The following is a 19510-nucleotide window of genomic DNA, read 5'->3' on the forward strand; positions in this document are numbered from 1 at the left end:
TACGAAGGGAGCTGTGTACATATTCTCCCTGGTTGACCTACGAAACAGTCCTGGCTGGCATCGTTGGGCCACTGTGGAAGAGAGACACATGGTCAATGGCGTTTCTCAAATTTCAGGGCTGTGTTTGTGGTGGTTTTTGTAAGTGCCAGAAAAGCACAACAATTTTCTTGGGATCATGTTTAGTTTATTTTAATTTACACCACTTTGTCAATCCACCACTAGATGAAGGAAACCCTACATCTTATTAATAAAACAACTTCCATGGTCAACATCAACCTGCACCTTTAAACGGTGAAAAGTCAAATATCATCATGGCAAGTCACATTGTTTTCCTGTTCAAATAAGCACTGGATTGGTGACCCTTAATTAGCATTAGAAAATCTGCATTTACTGTGGCAAAGTCTGTATGACCATAGTACTGTCAACTTTCATAACAAAAGGAATTCCCACCGCAAGTTTTAATTCTTCTTATTTATAAACGCTAGTATGACTATTACACTCGTTTACCCACGTGTAATAAAAAGGATGCGATGATTGCTGCGTTTTCCAATCAAGAGGGCAATTGTCGAAATTTTTGGCAAATCCGGGCCATGACCCCAGCACACAATGGCCTGCGCTTTTCTCCGTATTACATCACGTGGCACCTTTAATATCACCTGAGAAACAGGCGGCTTGTACTTTGTGGTGAACGCACCCACGGGGGTGGCCTGCAAGATGAAACCACAAATCTCTGAAGCAAGCAGTGAACTAATTTGCGTTTATTGACCACGGTTAGGATTTGAGCTCAAGCCAGTAAATATTAATGCTTCACTATTAACTGAAGAATGCCACACTAAGTCAATAATTTGTCATTATGGGTATACATTAGGATGTTAGGCCAATTACTGACCAAGCAAAATTTCATTTCAGAGAAAACCAGGAAGCCAGCGCACACGTATGCATAGGAGCCGATAGTGCTTCAATTTGACCGGACGGGTCAGCATCCTGCTTTCTGTACTTTAATTGATTGCACACATCATAGCCCGCGCAGGTAGGGCATTCCACACCACCTCTGGCTGCAAGGTGATGGATTAAATTTGTGCGTCTCGATAGCCCAGCTATATAAAGGAGCACATGCCGGGAAGAAACAAGAGAACACGCTCCCAATTTGCCCTTTTTTTTGTCCGAGCAGGTATTCATTTGGGAAAGAAAAGCGCATCGTTTCGGTTGAACACAAGTGCTACAGTAAGCCGTGCAGTGGTGGCTATGCATGCCTGTAATTCAACATTGTGGAGGTGAGGGGTGAGCGGATTCCACGAACGTCAAACCGCCTTACTGTGGCCATTGAGGTGCAATATCCTGGCTTGCCAGGAGAGGGTGGTCCAACTAGTACGGACTAAAAATATGTGTCATCTTCATGGGATACAGCCTTGAACCCCCTCCCCTCGCACGTGTGGGTTTCTCCCCAGGTGCTACGGTTCCCCCCCCATGTATAAACCACTTGTGTTAATTGTCTTAAAAATCGTAATCTATACTCGCCTCCGTGTTTGTGGAGCGCAGCGTTGTGCGATGCAGTCACATAAACGATGCTATATAATAACGAAAATCCATTGTTAATGGTGTGATCAAGGTCGTATCTGCAGCTGCTCCAGCCCTGATTTACTCCAACTCAGAGCATGAACGAAAAATACATCCAAGCAAAACAGAGACCACTGTCAAATTATAGCGGTTGGCTCTCTGAGTGACGTGCGTGACCAGTGATGCGGATGTACAGAACGTTTAATGCATAGACATTAAAATACATATATAACTCTGTTTACTATAGCCCCTTTGTCAATCTACTGCTGGATGAAGGCCTCCCCATGCCATGTTGGTCATGGGTGTTGTTTGACCAGACTTCACCACGCTCATTGGCACAGTGTTTTAGTGCCGCTTGTGCCATGAATGTGGCGGACTGAGTTAAGCTATCCGAGTCATGCCCAACAGCAGTAGTGAGCGATATCTTAACCCTTTCCAGTTCCGATGATGTAGGCGAACGATGAATCGGAAGTAACAGGCCATGCGGAAGGGCATGTGGCACAGTTTGACACCAGCTATCATAAGACTGCAGTCGTGTCATGTCAGTTCTCTGCGGTGAGGACAAATTCTTTAAAAACATCGGTGCTATGCCTCTCTAAACAAAATTAACGTTAACCGTTTGTGCGTTCCAAGATTCAGCAGTGAACGGGACCCACCCTGCAACTTGCAGACGTCTTGGAACGGGAAAGAGTTAACTGGTCCTGACCGCTACGACACCAACCCTCACATCAACCAGCACGGTGAAGTACTCCTCCAACTGACGGCGTGGCATGAAGAGGCCGTCGAGCGGCAGTGACGTGCTGTGCTGCACGACCTCCGAGCCAACGATAAATGAAAACAAATGTTACTGTGTATTTGGAAGGAATGATGTGCAGAGGGCATGAAAAAAAATAACCTTGGCAGGAGCCAGCCCTAACAAGGGCTGACTGCTTGGCTAGCTTCAACTCGGGTTTAGTCAAACTCCATTCTTCCCACTCCTCCCCCACCTCCGAACTTCTGTCTCCACAACCCCCCCTTGACCCCAACTCCTCATTCCCATCTCCCAAGTGCACCAATGTTCCCCATTGAAATGCGTATTATGTCGTTAAACGCCGCATTGCCTGAAAAATACAAATAGAAGCGTGAAGCGGCGTGCGGAGTAACGGATGGGATTTTGTAAACTATCCGAGCTCAAGTTATGCGCATCAATACTTAAAACTCTCAAACATTCATCTTAACTCACTTCGTTCTAAACTTAGCCCTGAACGTAAAGGTGCTTTAAAAGCCTGTGACCAAACTCACCCTGAATGTGTCCAATCGTGTTATCCAAGCCTGGTTAATCCCGCCAAAGCGACAGACTTAAATAAAAGATTTATTTTCATAAAAAATACGCGAGGGTGTTGAGATCTGAAATCTCGATATTTCAGAAGGGAGACCCTCTGGTGAAAAAATAATACAGAGAGGTTCCAGAGCACACGGATGATTATTCAAAGTGCAAAAATGTAACAAAATGACACAGGGACAATATAAGTTGCGTACACAGAATTAACGAAGAGCGTCCGGGTCAAAAATAAAATAACGCAATGTTAAATCAAAATATTCACAAATCGAAATTAATGTATTCTTGTGGATGTGACCTGCATTCATCGATTGTTGTTATTTCCTCGCACCTCCGATTAGCAATGTTGGCGACGTACGGTGCGAAAGAAGTTCAACACGTACAGGTTTACAAGCCTTGATGATCACATGCAGCCTGCTCCAACACCTCAGTGCCTTAGTCACCACTTTAGTGCAAGGGACTGTAAAATATATATTACTGTGAACGATAATCTTGACCTATGCAGGAAGCGCTAACTGTCCAGAACGAAAATACAGGGTGGCTCTAAAGAGAGGGCAACTCAGCCCTGGTCGATTGTAAAAATGGGTCACATTTTGTCACAGGTCCGACCGGGACTTGTGTTGCAACTGTTACGTGCAGAACTCGCAACGCTCCACCCAATTTGTTGTGAGCGTTTAAAACGACCCAGGATGGATTTTAAACATAAGATATACTAACCCAAATGTCATATAATCTGGTTTATACCTACGCTAAAGTGAAGAAAATGCACATGTTAAAAAAAACTGAAAACCTAATGGTTTGCTCCCTCAACAGCCCCCCCCTTCTCCCCCTCCCCCCATCCCACAAATCGATGAACTTTCACGATTCAGCCACACTATTCCAATCTTAGAATCAATTCTCTTTTTACTTTGCATGGTGAATGTAGTGGCCACTCGTGGCTACGGGGGTTCACGTGTAGCCATCATACATGACAGGCTACATATTCAAAAATAATTGTTACTTTTCTCCGTACAGCGCCGGTGGTTTTTTTTCTCCCAGAGAGGCTGCCCTCACAGCCCACCACCCCATGGTACAACCAAAGCCGTCCCTAGGGGTACACGGTGAATCGGGGTGACCTTCCCCGGCCCTCGATTTGGGGGGCGACCGCCCGGGCCCTCGATTTGGGGGGCTTCTGAGCTTCGACGTAAAGGTGTCAGATGTAAAACTTCCGGTTTAGTTTGAAGTCGAAGGGGGGGGGCACACAGTGGGGTTTCCCCCGGGCCCGCAACCCCCGATGGATGGTTCTGGGTATATAACTGCCGTGATTACCATCCATCAGCAGCGTTCACGTGTGCGGTGGCCTATTTGCATACGAATAGAAATGGATTAGTGATCACGGGAGGGTGGAGCCACGAGGTGGGTTGCGAGGACTGTACACCAACGACGTGATTTAAAAATAACGTCGATTCTCACACGCGATTCTCACTCACTGATTGTGAGCTTAATAACCGACATTACACCGACCAATCGATGAATCATTACCCTCATGTTATAAAACGGACCCTATTGCAATTTTAAATCAGAGTCGCCTTGGCACATCATCCCTATGGGGCCAATAACACAACTACCACCTCGTTAGGGTGAGGGGGGAAATCAACAGTGGTTGTCCTATAGGAGACTGGCCCCTGCCATAGGAATGTGGAATTTCGACCAATGGCTCGGTGCGCCTCTGATAAAGAGGAATACCGCCCCGCGCCCGTTCCAGCAGCATGACGGTCAGAGACTCTTTCTGAGACTGACAACGTTAGAGGAACCGGGCGGTTTTACGTGCTCCGTGACTCAAGCGGTATTTCACTAGAGGTTGTTTCAACAGGATGGAAGCAGTAACATTGTTAACTTTTACGGGCAAAACTGCAAGCGGCGGTGAAGTTAAAATAAGTCTGCAAAAGAGGGATGCCCCCACCCCCCATCAAGAATTCCAACAAAATCCACAATGTATTAACACACACACTCACCAAACACCATTGCAGCATTACGTTTTATTAGCATATTAATGTACTGCACCCACGTCGTCACGTCAATGGGTTTTAAGTAAAAATTAAAAGATCATTCAACACCTTCTTGGTTCTTTCGGTAATGTCACGTAGAAGGGAAATAATATAAATAAAACATAATAAAATACAATTCTCACGACGTTTTGGCCACAACGCAAGCAGCCGTCCTCAGGTGAAGAACAGGTCTGTCGGAAAGACAGCGTCTGAATGAACACCACCAAGCTTGGCAGTGTATATTTAAGCTGGGTTAGGGGAGGAAGGGCGCCTTGACAAAGGAATTTGCATGTCAAGAGGAATTTAGCATATTTATGGAAATGCAGATATGGGATTAGTCACTACTTGTGGAATGCGTATGTAGGATTAGCAGCAACAAAGGGAGGACGTAGGGTTAGCAGTAATAAAGGGAAGAAATTTTAATAGTAAGGGGCTGCAGCAGCCAAACCACCACGTAAAAAACTTAAATATAAACTACATCAATATCATCAATATACCAAATATACTCTCCAATAAGCTGAGCTACTAACAGTAAGTCATACATTACAATTCTATGTCGCAATTACAATTCTATATATGCACGGGCATAATGACTTTGAGACCCCCCCCCTCCTACGCATTCCACATGTAGTGACTAATCCCATATCTGCATTTTCCATAAATATGCTAAATTCCTCTGTTGACATACAAATTCCTTTGTCAAGGCGCCCTTCCTCCCTTAACCCAGCTTAAATATACGCTGCCAAGCTTGGTGGTGTTCATTCAGACGCTGTCTTTCCGACAGACCTGTTCTTCACCTGAGGACGGCTGCTTGCGTTGTGGCCGAAACATCGTGAGAATTGTATTTTATTATGTTTTATTTTTATTATTTTATTATTTCCCTTCTACGTGACTTTACCGAAAGAACCAAGAAGATTAATCCCTGCAGTCACGAAAGCTTTAAATCAAAATCATTCAATACATTGATCAATAACGTTGTGGCCTTCGAATGAAATATACCGTATATAATGGGTGACGTTTTGCGCAATGGTCCTTATTCATTATTCATAGCACAAAGATGAAGAGTGTGGCTTATTCGTTAAAGAGGTTGGCTAATTTTCAGGTTGGCACACGTTATCACGTTTCAAAAACTCACGGCTCTACACATCATAATCTAAGTCGGCACTGTGGTGAGCTACTGCACATTGGCATGCCAGATTTCATCAGAGAACATTCGCCAAATAAAAATAACTTTAAGAATAAGTAGTGAACAATGTAAAAACTGGCGTTCAGTGCCTACGTTTGATATCGCCACGGCTGCAATGTTAGGAACACACTGTTAAAAAACAACCCAGATCAGACTCGGCATGCTTGTTTTAGATTTCAGAAAGTTACACAATGCCACTGACAAAGCATTCACACTGCAGGCTGTCAGGCAGCGACACACACACACATCGCAATCAGGTGGGGCCAAGCATACTGATGTTAAGTTCAAGGAAGAAGAAGGAATTAAGATACCGCGGCTACGTGGAAACCACCAAAACTGAAGCGTAAGCGATAAGTGAAGCACCCCACACCCCCGCCCCTCCAATCCCAGTTCCCCTTCAAACCCCGGCGTGTTGCCCGGCAGACAGACACCGAACAGATAATCCATTGACACGAGCCAGTGCACCATAAGCGATGAGTGTCGGGAGGGTAGCGGCTCAAACAAAACGAACAAAACACATTACACGTTTTAATCGTGACCAAAAAAAGCATGTCGCAAGCCCCACCAGAAGCGGCAACAGTTGGTACGGACGGTACTTACTTTCTGCGCGTCATCCATCGGAAGCCAATGACACAACCAACCCTTGCGTCGTTGAAAAACGTGTCCCGCGCAGACGATGCGGAGGAAGATTCTAGCTGGGCTTTCTCCCTAGCACTGTTTGCGCCCGCATGTGCCTTTAGCCTGGGTGAGCGAAGAGACACAAGAGTTTACGATGCAACACACCTAGGACGGCCGACGTACACGAGCGAGCAAGCGAGTGACGCGATTGCCACGCAGCCAATTCTCACTTGAATTTTTTTTTTCTTAAAAGGCAGGACAACGGTTAAGTGTGCACTACGGACCCGACACCTCCAGAATGAGGACAAACAGGTTGGGAGCACACGCACGCACACACCCAGGCTGCTTCCTCAAGGCCCCCCCCCCGCAGCCAATGGCATTAGGCAAGGCCCATGTCGTCGGTTACGCATCACACATTCCTGCCCACGAGGCAGCCACCTTTGTTTGAGCATCTTGCACAACCGCCGTGTCAACGCATAACGCTGACAATTTTGCAATTTAAACATGACGTCCGGCCCATAGGAGGCTTTCAAGTAATGTGTGCCAACCTTGGGAAACCATCACCACACCCAAGGCAGCAAGATATGGGAGTTACTGAGAGATGGGAGTGCTGGCATTGGCGAGGTCAGGGCAGAGAAGGGGGGAGAAGAGGGGTGGGCAGGTGAAGGTTTGAAAGAACTTATAAGTGTAGTTGCGGTGCAACAGGTAGCACAGGCTCAGGCGAGATAGGCTTAAAGGAAGACCGAACCGCCCATGCGATGCTATCCACAGCGTCACTCGGTACAAGAACGTCGCAACTGGAAAGAAAGTTGCACACTTGGGCTGAAGAGCTTATGCCACCATTTGTCAATACTGTTAGCGATGCGAGTGCCAGTGTGTAGCGCCGGGCAAACGCCCTTCCGACTCTCCAACTCCACACCAACAACAGCGGATCGATTGCTCCCGCTACCGTTTCATCAACGACTACAACTTCGTTCATTTATTTTTACGCTCAACAATATAAAGGACGTTTCTTGCGCTAAACTTTTGTCGGCACATGCGGCGAAAACATTTAAAAGTGGCTTCCTCCGAGGATATTCACCCTTAAATGTCACGTTCAACCAAATGGCGACAGAGTGCCGTGAGGGTTGCCGACTCTCAGTGGTTTATGGGGATGCCCAGGTGCACGTTGCTATCGGTACGAATGCAACAGACACACGTTTGGTCATCATCGAGGTGTGGTCGAGTGCGTTGACTTTGGTGTAATTGCCCGACTCACCCCTTTGCAAACACTTGTTTGTTTGCATTATGTTGTTGCAGAAGGGCAATATATGTGAATGTGTAGAGTAACAACAGAGAAAGACTCAAATTGGGCAAACAAGTGTTTCTTGCCCATGTGAACCAGCCCACCTGTGCAGGAACAGAAACTGGTGCGGTCAGTAGCGTTGTCCAGCGGGAATCAATCACAATTTAAACCATTGCATTATTACGATTATCGCAATTATGTAAAGGGAACGTAATTGACGTACCACAACAGCCGCCACGATCTTGACTGTGACAAGATTAATGCGGCGCCGTGCATTCATTAAACCCTGTGCAAGTAGGCTCGCCTTTCACAAAGATCTGCACCGCAAACGTTATTATCATAAGAGTGTGCAAGCCATATTTGTACAGCAACACGATTGACAAAACAATCTGACACTGGATTGTTAAGACATTATAACAAGGTCACAAGACAGAACGTTCACCCTGTATATCCTCAACAGGCTGCTTGGGCAAGTGCTGTTAACGAGCACCTATGAAGGCCGGCATGGCACGCAAGGGGGTTGTTGACCAGCAGCCTTCCCGGCCGCCTTTATCTCCCCAGTTCCCAATTTATTTATTTTACAGCACACCAGGCACTCATGTTTAAGGCCGAGTCGACCTAGGGGATGCCGGTTCAAATATTCGCCACTGGCGTTGGTCGTGAGCGGGAATCGAACTCGGGTTGCCGGGGTTCGCACAACCACTAGACGACCGCTCCCCACCAGGTGAGACCAGAGACGAGCAAAGACCCCACCCCTCTCTTCCTGTCTGATGAGTTCCTCCTCATCTACACAAAGGGTTAGACGTGGTTATCGTCGCCCTCAGGTTGTGGCCAAAATGCCCCTCCCCATGAGGCCCAAGGCAGCTGAAGGCAAAGCTGCCGATACTGTCATGATGATTCCTAACAAGCACGAAACCGGGAAAGTTGTCTCATCATTATGGGAACCTCATTTGCCAGTAAAAATATGATAATTGGTTCTTTACCCTTCTATCTGGCAACAAAACTGACACCTTTTTACAAGGAGTCATGTTTGCATAGACCGCAATACCTGCAGTCATAATACAAACAAAAGAACATAACTCTGATAATGTGCACTGTCCTTAAAGTTGATTGATCCACACCCGAGACAGCTTTCCTTAGAGCCTAGTCTCATATGGGTTGGACCAGATGACGCCAAAAGGCGCACAACTCAAAGACAATGCACCATCAGAGTATGAGAGCTTGGGGCAAGCATCTACACTATGGGAACCTCATTTGCCAGTAAAAATATGATAATTGGTTCTTTACCCTTCTATCTGGCAACAAAACTGACACCTTTTTACAAGGAGTCATGTTTGCATAGACCGCAATACCTGCAGTCATAATACAAACAAAAGAACATAACTCTGATAATGTGCACTGTCCTTAAAGTTGATTGATCCACACCCGAGACAGCTTTCCTTAGAGCCTAGTCTCATATGGGTTGGACCAGATGACGCCAAAAGGCGCACAACTCAAAGACAATGCACCATCAGAGTATGAGAGCTTGGGGCAAGCATCTACACTATGGGAACCTCATTTGCCAGTAAAAATATGATAATTGGTTCTTTACCCTTCTATCTGGCAACAAAACTGACACCTTTTTACAAGGAGTCATGTTTGCATAGACCGCAATACCTGCAGTCATAATACAAACAAAAGAACATAACTCTGATAATGTGCACTGTCCTTAAAGTTGATTGATCCACACCCGAGACAGCTTTCCTTAGAGCCTAGTCTCATATGGGTTGGACCAGATGACGCCAAAAGGCGCACAACTCAAAGACAATGCACCATCAGAGTATGAGAGCTTGGGGCAAGCATCTACACTATGGGAACCTCATTTGCCAGTAAAAATATGATAATTGGTTCTTTACCCTTCTATCTGGCAACAAAACTGACACCTTTTTACAAGGAGTCATGTTTGCATTGTCTCATCATTTTGCGGTCTCAGATGACATGGCGGCGATTTTGACTCCTGTTGAATCTTGGTTGGTCAAAATCAAGGCTTGTGTGCATTACACATGAAGTATGGTGAAGTCATGTGACACGCAAGGCCTGATGAGACGACCGATACAAATGGTCACATTCCCACCATTCTGCCGTATATAAATCACTCTTTATTATTACTAATTACTATTTTTAAAATTCCATCCTGCGAGAAAGCTATAGGTTTTGATATCATGACTGCAGGGATTAATATTCTTGGTTCTTTCGGTAAAAGTCACGTAGAACCAAGAATATAAAGCTATAGGTGTCCGAAGAGTTTCTCGTAAGTTACAGACAGTGTAAGAATCCGTTAACAAGGATGACCTGCTTTCAGCTATAAACGTCAGGTGGTCTAAGGTACTACATACACCATTGTAGGGCCAAGAATGGTGACGACTCACTTCTATAATTCAGTCAGAGAGAGAGGAAGCCACTTCATGGTGCCAGTCCACGGAGTCGGTATATATTGATACTTAGCACCCATACGTCCAGCCATTCCAAGCCCGCTAGGGTATGTGTTTGTTATTCCACACCACCAACACCGGCAATAAATCGACCGGCCATCAAACAAACTGTTACGTAACCATGACGGCCGATTACACAGGTAGCCACATTCACTTTGTTTAACAGATAAACAAATATACCCACAGGTTAAATCGCTTGAAATTAAATATCATTTTTATCCACAGACACGCCCGGATATTCCGGATCAATGATTCAGGTGGCGTTTGTTTACGCAAGGCAAGATGGGAGCTGGGTTAAAATTAAATGTGTCCCATCCCCAGGGTTGCAGACTTTGTAAAGGAAAACAAAACACAACAGAAAACCCAGTGTTGGTTTTACTATTCTTATCGTCTGTTGTAATAAAAAGGCACTGTTGGATGAAGGTCACCCAAAGATATCGGCATCTTTGGGTGGCTTCAACGGCTGTTCACTAACCTACGTGTTGCTCTTTCTGCATCTGAAATAACAGCAATGTTGTGTTTTTTTTAGTTCGAATCATTCTCAGAGAGGCGGCAGCCATGCAGGAACACCGAGGAGCAAAACTGAATCGCAGCAGAGAAAAATAATAATGCTCAATATAATTTCATGAAATGCTGGTGAAGTGTATTTAAAAACACTGGGGGGCCATTTGTTTCCCCAACTAGGCTGTTTAAATGCTACCCTAACTAATCCAGTAAATGTCTAAATTTTAAACTGTGTTGTCAAATAGTATTTGAGTAAAACAGGACCGACCGGGCATGGAGAACACGGTGCCCCCTGGGGCACCCGCGTGGCGTGGGGCGTGCCACAGACGCTCTGGGAGAAATCTGAAAAATGTGCTGAAGTTTGTCAGCCTAACAAACATCACATTTCTGATCTGGCTACGTCACGCTCTCTCTCTCTGGTGAGAGCTCCGGAGCAGGTTCTCATTGGCATTCTGCCCGAGACCATAAATAAATCCACACGGCAAGCGTGTGCCCTCCTCAAGACGGTTCACGCCAAACGCTGCAAGTGCTTTGCTTAAAGTTGAGAAGCCTCATCACCGTTGGAATCTACGACAAAATCACCCGATAAACACACCCGCTGGCATCACATCTCAGAAGCTAAATAGGGTCGAGCCTGGTTCGTACTTAGATGGGAGACTGATTGGGAATACTTGGGTTTTCGAGGAGGAAAGGAGATAGCACTAGAGTACTGGCTTCTTGCATCCATCTGCATGGAGTTATCGAGTCTCACTCCGAATGTCAAATGTAATGGGTTCCATTGACCCCTTTATTCATGAGAGACGTATCCTGAAAACGAATCGTGTCGGTGAAATGCAATAATCAATTTGAATCATGAGGGCGGTAAATCCTCACAAGCTAACCTGATTCTTAAGGTGTATTTTTATACTTTATGCAACTTCAATCTACAAAGCCACGACTGTGTTTGGGATCGCCTGTGAATTGGCAATCGAGGGTGATGGTGTTGCACAACCAGCGTTTAGTTGTTTATCTTTTCAGTGTTAATATACACAACTTATTACTAATGTGACATTTCAGGGAATGGCCCTCCTGCCATTAACTGAAACGACACTTAATATGTTTTATTTAGTGTTGAAGCAGTGTTATTAACGAGCGTGTTTAGTTGTCGAAATTTCTTTGCTTGCGCCCCCCACTGCCAACACAGCATCACAAATATAACATTTCGCTTTTAGTTTTGTTTAAATCGCGTTATTACTGAGGGGCACCCAGTGGTGGTGTACACCTCTCCCCGCTGTTTGCACATCACCCTCTCTGGATTTTCTAATTTCTTTTCGACGAGCCCCCCCACCTCCCCCAGAAGAAAGATTACACCCGCCCCCTGTCGTTGTGCTGCCACGGTTGTAACGAGTGGCCAACAGCTGGCTGGAAGGATCCTCTTTGCCAGGTTCAAGCCGATTCTGCGTCGGAGCACTAAACCCCGCGTGAACGCGAGTGCACCCTGGCAGCGCTGGCGGTTGCATGCAACGCGCAGTTGAAACGTCCACCCGTCTGAATGTGAAGTGACGGTCATCACACTCGTGTTACGACACAGTGACGTGGCATGGATCCTGGTGAAACAAATGAAACAGCTCCAGTTTCTTCCCTTTGGTCACGATGACATTTCCATCCTGATCATCATATCTATCAAGTGCTGCCTTATCACCAAAATATATGGAAGGCAAGGTGTAGAGCGTTCTACACTACTGGAACAGCAGAGGAGGAGTGACCTCTTTCATTCCAACCGTTTCAGATTTTTATAAGCGAGGGCAGGGCTAGATTGATCTATTTTAGGAGTTAGGGTTAGGCGCGTGGTGTGGCAGCTGCATGAAATTAATGTCATTCTTGTCAATTACTGGCTCAATGATTTGACTGTTTTCATAATGAACAGGGAGAGCCATGGCATATTGGTTAATGCACTGTGCTTCGAATCCGGTGACCAGAATATGAATGCCAGCCACTGCTAAAATCAGTGGCAAGTGATATATGAAACGTGAAACAGTCCTGGGTATGTGGTCAAACTCCCATGAATGACACGGTACTGGGAGGCCTTCATCCAAACAAGGATTTACATAGGGCTGTATATTGCTGTTATTATCATTATCACAATATTCCAAACGAAAAAAATATTATTTAGAGATGTTTCGGAGATCAGCCCCGGCGATTAGTGTCGGTTTGTCAGTCCAATATGCTTCATTTTTACACGCGTAACCGCCACCTCTTCTGCAAAAGAGCAAACTTGCCTAAACACACATGAAGAGGCGCGAGTGCCTTGTAAGACTAAGCAGCTAAGCTGCATAGGGGGGCACCTATATCAGTCACAGGTAAGACAATTGTATTCTTGTACTTGTACTGCCCATAGTTAATCCAATGCTGGATTAGGGGCTCTGCACACTATGCTGGTCGTGGAGCTTGCTTGACGATAAGTCGCCAACTGGCCCGATTGTGAGTTGGCGAAGGTACGGGTCATAGAATTGGTGGCACAAGTACAGTAATTAGTGTAGTATAGCAATGTATTTTTCTGCACCGTCCTCTGCTGTCCACCAGATAGCCCCGCAGCCTATACTACCTGTTGTGTATGACGGTTGCTCATCCATATTATTATTACTATTCTGAACAAAGTCGAGTACGATTTTTTCTAAAAATGTCTTCCTCATCCAACAAACAATGGGTGGAACTTATCTCGATTGGCTGCTGCTCTGAACCAGTGATGGAAATTCCACATTGTCATGGTGGGTGCCAGTCTCCCCCCACAGAACACCCGCCACTCCCGACTTTCCGCACAGTTATGTTCTGTTTACGGACCCAATAAAATTATTGGCCGAGCCGACCTATGACTGGAATTTTAACTCCAAACTTCCTGTTTGGAAGCACTAACATATGCCCAACCAGATTGATAACACTGGACACTTTAAACTATTTAAAACATTATTTCAAAACCCCGCATTTCACAAATGCAAGCCATATGGTTATTTAAAAAAGTAACTTTGAACCACCACAAAGGGCAACTCACAAGGGCCCTTTAGCCAGCGATTTTGTTAAATGTAGCACTGAAGCAGAGGAAGTGCCGAGTGGCTGAACAGTCGGGCAAGCAGTCGACAATCAGAAGGTCACACGTTCAAATCCTGGTTGGGGGTTTGACTCAGCCAATCATTCCTCTGGAACTGATAAAGTACGTACCACTTTATTGGCAAGTCAACAGTGATTAATCCTGTGGATAGATTCAACCCCTGGAAAAGGAATGTGGAACTTCCAGCACTGGCTCAGGGATCTAATTAGGGGGGATGCGCACTTTCTCCATGCTCATTTTAAGAGGAAAACACACTGGCTTTTATATAAAAAGTAGACTCTCGATTATCCGCGCTAATAACGGGGAGGATGGCCGCGAAAAATAAAAAAATCGCGGATAATTCAAAAATATCAATTTTCCGTGGATCTATATGCCAAAAACCACTAATATAGGTAGAAATAATGTTCAAATTAAGAAATTTGAGTTTTTTAATGAAAAAAACTAAATTAGTAGTAATGTATTGATCTTGTTTTATGACAAGTCCACACAAAAACTAACTTAAGCAGGTTTGAAAAATCTTGATTTAAAGTTAAAACACGCTTCCGTTTCTCTGCCATCGCACAGTTTCATAAATTAAAACTCACAAAGTAAATGATCAGATAAGTCATTCAATATGAACCACAACCGATGAATTTGATCGCTACTCTTTCGATTTAGAAGGAATACGACCGATCGATGCGTGTGCTCCTTGATAACACTCTGCCCACTAAGTGGACAGCAGAGCCATGCCAATAAACATCAAACTCCACCCACTGTTGTAAAGATATGCAACTATTGTACTGTAGAGGCGATCATGTGGTTATTCCGATTGACCGAAACAGACATTTGTTCGGTTTAAAACACGTGATTAGTAATAAACAGTTCCAAGAATAGCAAAGTATAACTGTTTTTAGATTGTAATTAATGTGGGCTAAATGGAAAACTCACGAGTTATTATTTATGGAAAAATCTCAGTCCGCAAATTGGATAAACCGCACACAGGTAATCGAGAATCGACTGCATACATACGATGACCAAAATTTCACAATTCAGGGCCTGTAAATCGTGACATCACCCTTAGAATGCTTCCATAAACTTGACTCAAATCGGGGTTTTACGAGAGAACCTTGGCCCAGCACTACGTGTAGATTTATGGGCAATCAAACGAGGTGACTCAGGTAACTAGAAGGTTAAAGCCCACCGCTGGATTTTTCTGCACAACAAAACAACAGGCTTACGCAAGATCACAACTGCCCGATAGGAGAACCAGCTGATCCAGGGTCAACGGCCTCTAAATATTGCTTCATATTACGGAACAAACGTCCGCCGCTCACTGGTTCCCACTATAAAACAGATACAAAGAGCCAATTATAGTGAAAAAGACTGTTGGGGCAAGTGCTATTGTGATTAACTAATAAGGCCAGCACAGCACAAGTATTGTGGCAAAAACCACGCATGACCACCTTTGTCTTCGCATTGCTGATGCTCAAAAGCCACCGAAACACGTGTGTAGAGGAGTAGTGGGATGACGTGATGTCACGGGGGCTGTAAGGGGGTACCATCTTCAGGAACATGGGCGGGTCCGAGCTAAGGGGAGGAGCCGCCAAGGGGTACTTAAGGGGGACCCCCGTGAGGTGGTCGCCGTGGGGAGAGTGAGAGAGAGAGGAACGAAAGCCTGCGTGGAAGACATCCCAGCCACCACCGAAGAAGGGCGAGAGATGTAGAGGTCTCACCTCGTCGCCGGGCGGTGATGGGTGAGCCCCTCGCCAGGGGCAGACGAGGGGGTAGACATAAGGGAAGCCGTACCGAGGCGTAGATAGCCAAGGGATGTCCGCATAAAGGACAGAGTTCTGACGTGCGCCATGACGGGTGTAAGCGTCGAGTGTAGAGAGTGTAACAGTGTATAAGTGTGTGTAACAGATGTGACTAAACGGCGTAAGCCCTTACACGAGTTTCGTCTCCGTCTGGCTCTAGAAGTCTCCCGGGTGTCGAGAAGTACTACACAACACATGCAAGGCAAAGCCATTGACACAACAATCGAACCCGCCATTCACCACTGTGCGGCAGCCACGTCATCTGGTGTCACACGCTAGCTGCTCCGAGACCATGTGAAGCGACAAAGGTTTGTGGCGGGTAGGTCGTGGGGCACAGCCATATGTTACGAGTTTACTCAGGTGACTGGCAGGTGCAACAACCACCTGCACTCACAAATATCCCCTGTATAGCCTAAACTGAATATTGCGTAGTGTCATTATGAGCACCTATTAAAGTGTATGACGGGAAACTCTAACCAACACAATGCCCGGACACCTTTGTCTCTCTAGTTCTGATGCCCCTACAGTGCACCAAGTAATAATTTAAGGCCGAGTCGACCAAGGCAAGGCAAGGGAAAAGGCTCAAATGCCACTCATCTGGTTGCTGGGTTCATAGCACTGTACGCTAACCATGGCACCGCCACTCTCGACTCACACATGCACATCACACACACGCACATCCATACATCATCCAATTTGGTTAGAAGCCACAATTACAAATAATGCTTCCACATAGATCAGCACAATAAATAACTGTGAATCATCTGCCTGTTGACCAGTGACGTAAAGCCATTACCACACCACTTATCGTACGATGCTCCTTCTACGACCGGGTGGAGCTCTGGGTAGAGTGCGAGACTTATAATCAGAAATGCGAGGGTTCAACTCTCAGCTTGGGGGGTAAAACTAGGCTCATCATTTATATACAGTCGAAACAATTAGTAGCAATTTTTCATATGTCAACAGTGATCGTCGTTTAATTAGGATTTTCCATGCCATAGGAATAGGGAAATTCCACTTTTGGCTCAAAGCAACAACCCTTTGTTATAATGAGCAAGAAGACTAATCGACTTCACTCATTACACACTTACCATTGCGGCCGTCTGGAACGTTCTTCCTTCCAATTTTAGGAAGCCACTGGAGTTATGCGCTTTTAAATCTAGATTTAAACCTAATTTCTTAATAAAATATTTTTTTATTCAGGTTGTTGTCCTTCTCCCACACCTCCAATATAGCAGTTGGCTTCGTATGCTGTGGAAGAAGTCAAAACATACATACATGCATAAACGACGGTCTACTCTTAACATGTGTTTAACATTAACTGCATGATGTAGAAGAGGGGTTTTAAAATTATATATTTCCTGTGGGCCATGTCATAACATTGTTGTAAGCTAGCGGTGCATGTGACGTCAGAAGGTCTGGAGTGCCCACTCATCTGCACCTCTTGTCCGCAGGTCCCTCATCTCACGTTTATCTAGTTTTCATCTCACATATCTGTACTTGCTTATAGCTCTCTCACCTTTATCTCCTCTTTATCGCTCTCTCTCATCTCACTATTCTCTATCTATTTGTCTCCGCGAGCCCCGTCTCTCAGCAGAGCACACCACGAGCCTTTGTGGAGGGACAGATGAAGGACCCTGCTTTCAACCATAAAACACACAGCTCTCTATTATTATTAAATGTGAAGTACAATTCTGTATTGTTTGGTGGCAAGAAAACAAACACAACCTATGCCTTGTGGTTCAGAAAACCGAGCCTGTGCTGTGTGAGGACGGGTTCTGAGTAGTCATGTAATGATTCACCACCAACCTTTACTCTCCACTCACGATTATATGAATTGCTGCTATTTGGGGTCACGATTAAAAAAATTGTATCTATTCGTTTTCACCTCGTGTTTGCACTTCGTCGTTCATGACATTAGTTTCATTCGTTTTCACTCCTTTCGTCTCAATTTGCAGTGCCTTTTACCCAGAAGGATACGATTTATCATTTGCTCATGATTTGCCGAAATCACAAGCGACGGATTCTGACACGCACAATAAATCAATGTATCGTAAGACCAATAACCCATTTTAAAAAATCGGCCAGTCGACATTTTGGTGACCGTCCAAGTTCGCATCCTGCAGACATATCCCCACGGCGCTATCCCATTGACGTTGACGTCGTCCGGCAAACGGCAGTTGACATCACGTCGGTGCCTCGCGTAGGGATGGCTGACACGGGAGTTGGGCAGGTGAAGTTGCAGGAAGCTGCATTCACCACTCATGGTGCCCAATCTCAGCTGTGCATTCAACATGTTGTGTGATGATCTCTAAGCTCCCCCCCCCCCACCTGGGGAAACCAAAACCTCGAGCAACATACTTCGGGGTGGGGGGGGGGTATTGTGCAGAAACAGAAATTGAATTCCCGAGAAAAGATCGAGCGAAGAACCTTTACAACTCAGCAACTCAGCATGCAGACAACATTAAAGCGTTACAAAATTCCAGATTAAAAAAAAACAAGCAAACTTATTCATAGCAATGATGTTGTAAAATTACAATGACACTTGAACTGTAGAGGATAATTCGAAGGTTCCTAATGTTTCTGGACCCGTGGACGATGAACCCACAAAAACATTCTGCAGATTTTCAGGCTTCGATAATGAGGTTTTTTTATTTATTCATTCCGAACCGTAGAATCTGCAACAAGTCAGCGGATTGCTTCCCCCAGCCTTACGCACCACCACAGTGTTATGTGAACCGCAGCCGTAATTCATTCACAGATGAATGCCTCAAAACTTTCTAACCTTTAAAGAAAACCCATTCTAATTTCACACGTTTGCTTCTTGTTTCTGTTTAACAGGAATTTCCTATGTGTTCTCACTGTATTATATTTCCCATGGTGCTATCGGCACCATGTAAATAAGAGAGATATATTTACATTTGGTGCTCTCAGTTCATTGGGGAAAATCCCCCAGATCACAATGTCGAAGAACGACTACTGAAGCGAACATCAATACACTCTTACCAACATGATGTTACACACTTGACATGCCCAGAAAACAATGCTCATTGCAAGGAGATCGAATGTTTTAAGTTCCCAGAAAGAGTGCATAACTGAGAAACCATGGTTTAAATCGCAGATTTTTTGTTCAACATCACACCACCAGTGATCTTAAAAAAAAACTAAATCTGTCAGTATACATTCACATCTCTGATGATTCATGTCACCCTCAGATTATATTTCCCACACCTTTCTGTGGATTAATTCCTCTGAGATTATTTCTACTTTCTGGACACCTATTTCATTTAAATGTTATAGTGTTCTCATGCAGCTTCCAGGATACAGTTCCTTCTTTGTGTTTTTTTTTTTCCCACAGATATTCGGTATCTTTTCTGACAACGTTGGTTAATAACTTGTTTTGGATAATGGATTTAATTCAACTGAATCAAATGCCTCTTCAAGATCGATGAACACCAGTGGTCAAAACAGCAACTTGTATTTTAGATGCAATCACAACGATGCTGCTCAAACGATATTTTGAGGGCCATATATTTAACCGATTGTAAGATTTCTCAAACACCAGCCAACATAGCCCGACTTATGAATGAGCTCAATACAAAACTGACACAGCCCTGGATGAGTTGACTTGGTCTTCATTAACATATTCCCACGACGAGTGTGCCA

General features: G+C 44.9%; 1 protein-coding gene across 3 annotated transcripts in view; it reads right to left on the reverse strand.

Annotated features, from left to right (window-relative positions):
- Positions 1-19510, reverse strand: part of OSBPL1A (oxysterol binding protein like 1A) — an 82803-nt gene that overhangs the window by 50589 nt on the left and 12704 nt on the right. Inside the window, exons 1-2 of one of the 3 annotated variants that reach the window (XM_078594284.1) lie at positions 6937-7017; positions 6689-6829 (exon numbers count right to left, since the gene is read on the reverse strand). The exons of 1 other annotated variant lie outside the window; for it this stretch is intronic. In XM_078594284.1, the coding sequence (XP_078450410.1) occupies positions 6689-6706 (18 nt within the window). In that variant the 5' untranslated portion in view covers positions 6707-6829; positions 6937-7017. Of the gene's footprint in view, positions 1-6688; positions 6830-6936; positions 7018-19510 lie in introns of those variants that run through there. One more of the 3 variants, XM_078594283.1, reaches the window with a different exon arrangement.

The sequence above is a fragment of the Lampetra planeri genome, chromosome 5 (assembly GCF_965212315.1).
Source record: "Lampetra planeri chromosome 5, kcLamPlan1.2.h2, whole genome shotgun sequence".
NCBI classification, from domain to species: domain Eukaryota; kingdom Metazoa; phylum Chordata; class Hyperoartia; order Petromyzontiformes; family Petromyzontidae; genus Lampetra; species Lampetra planeri.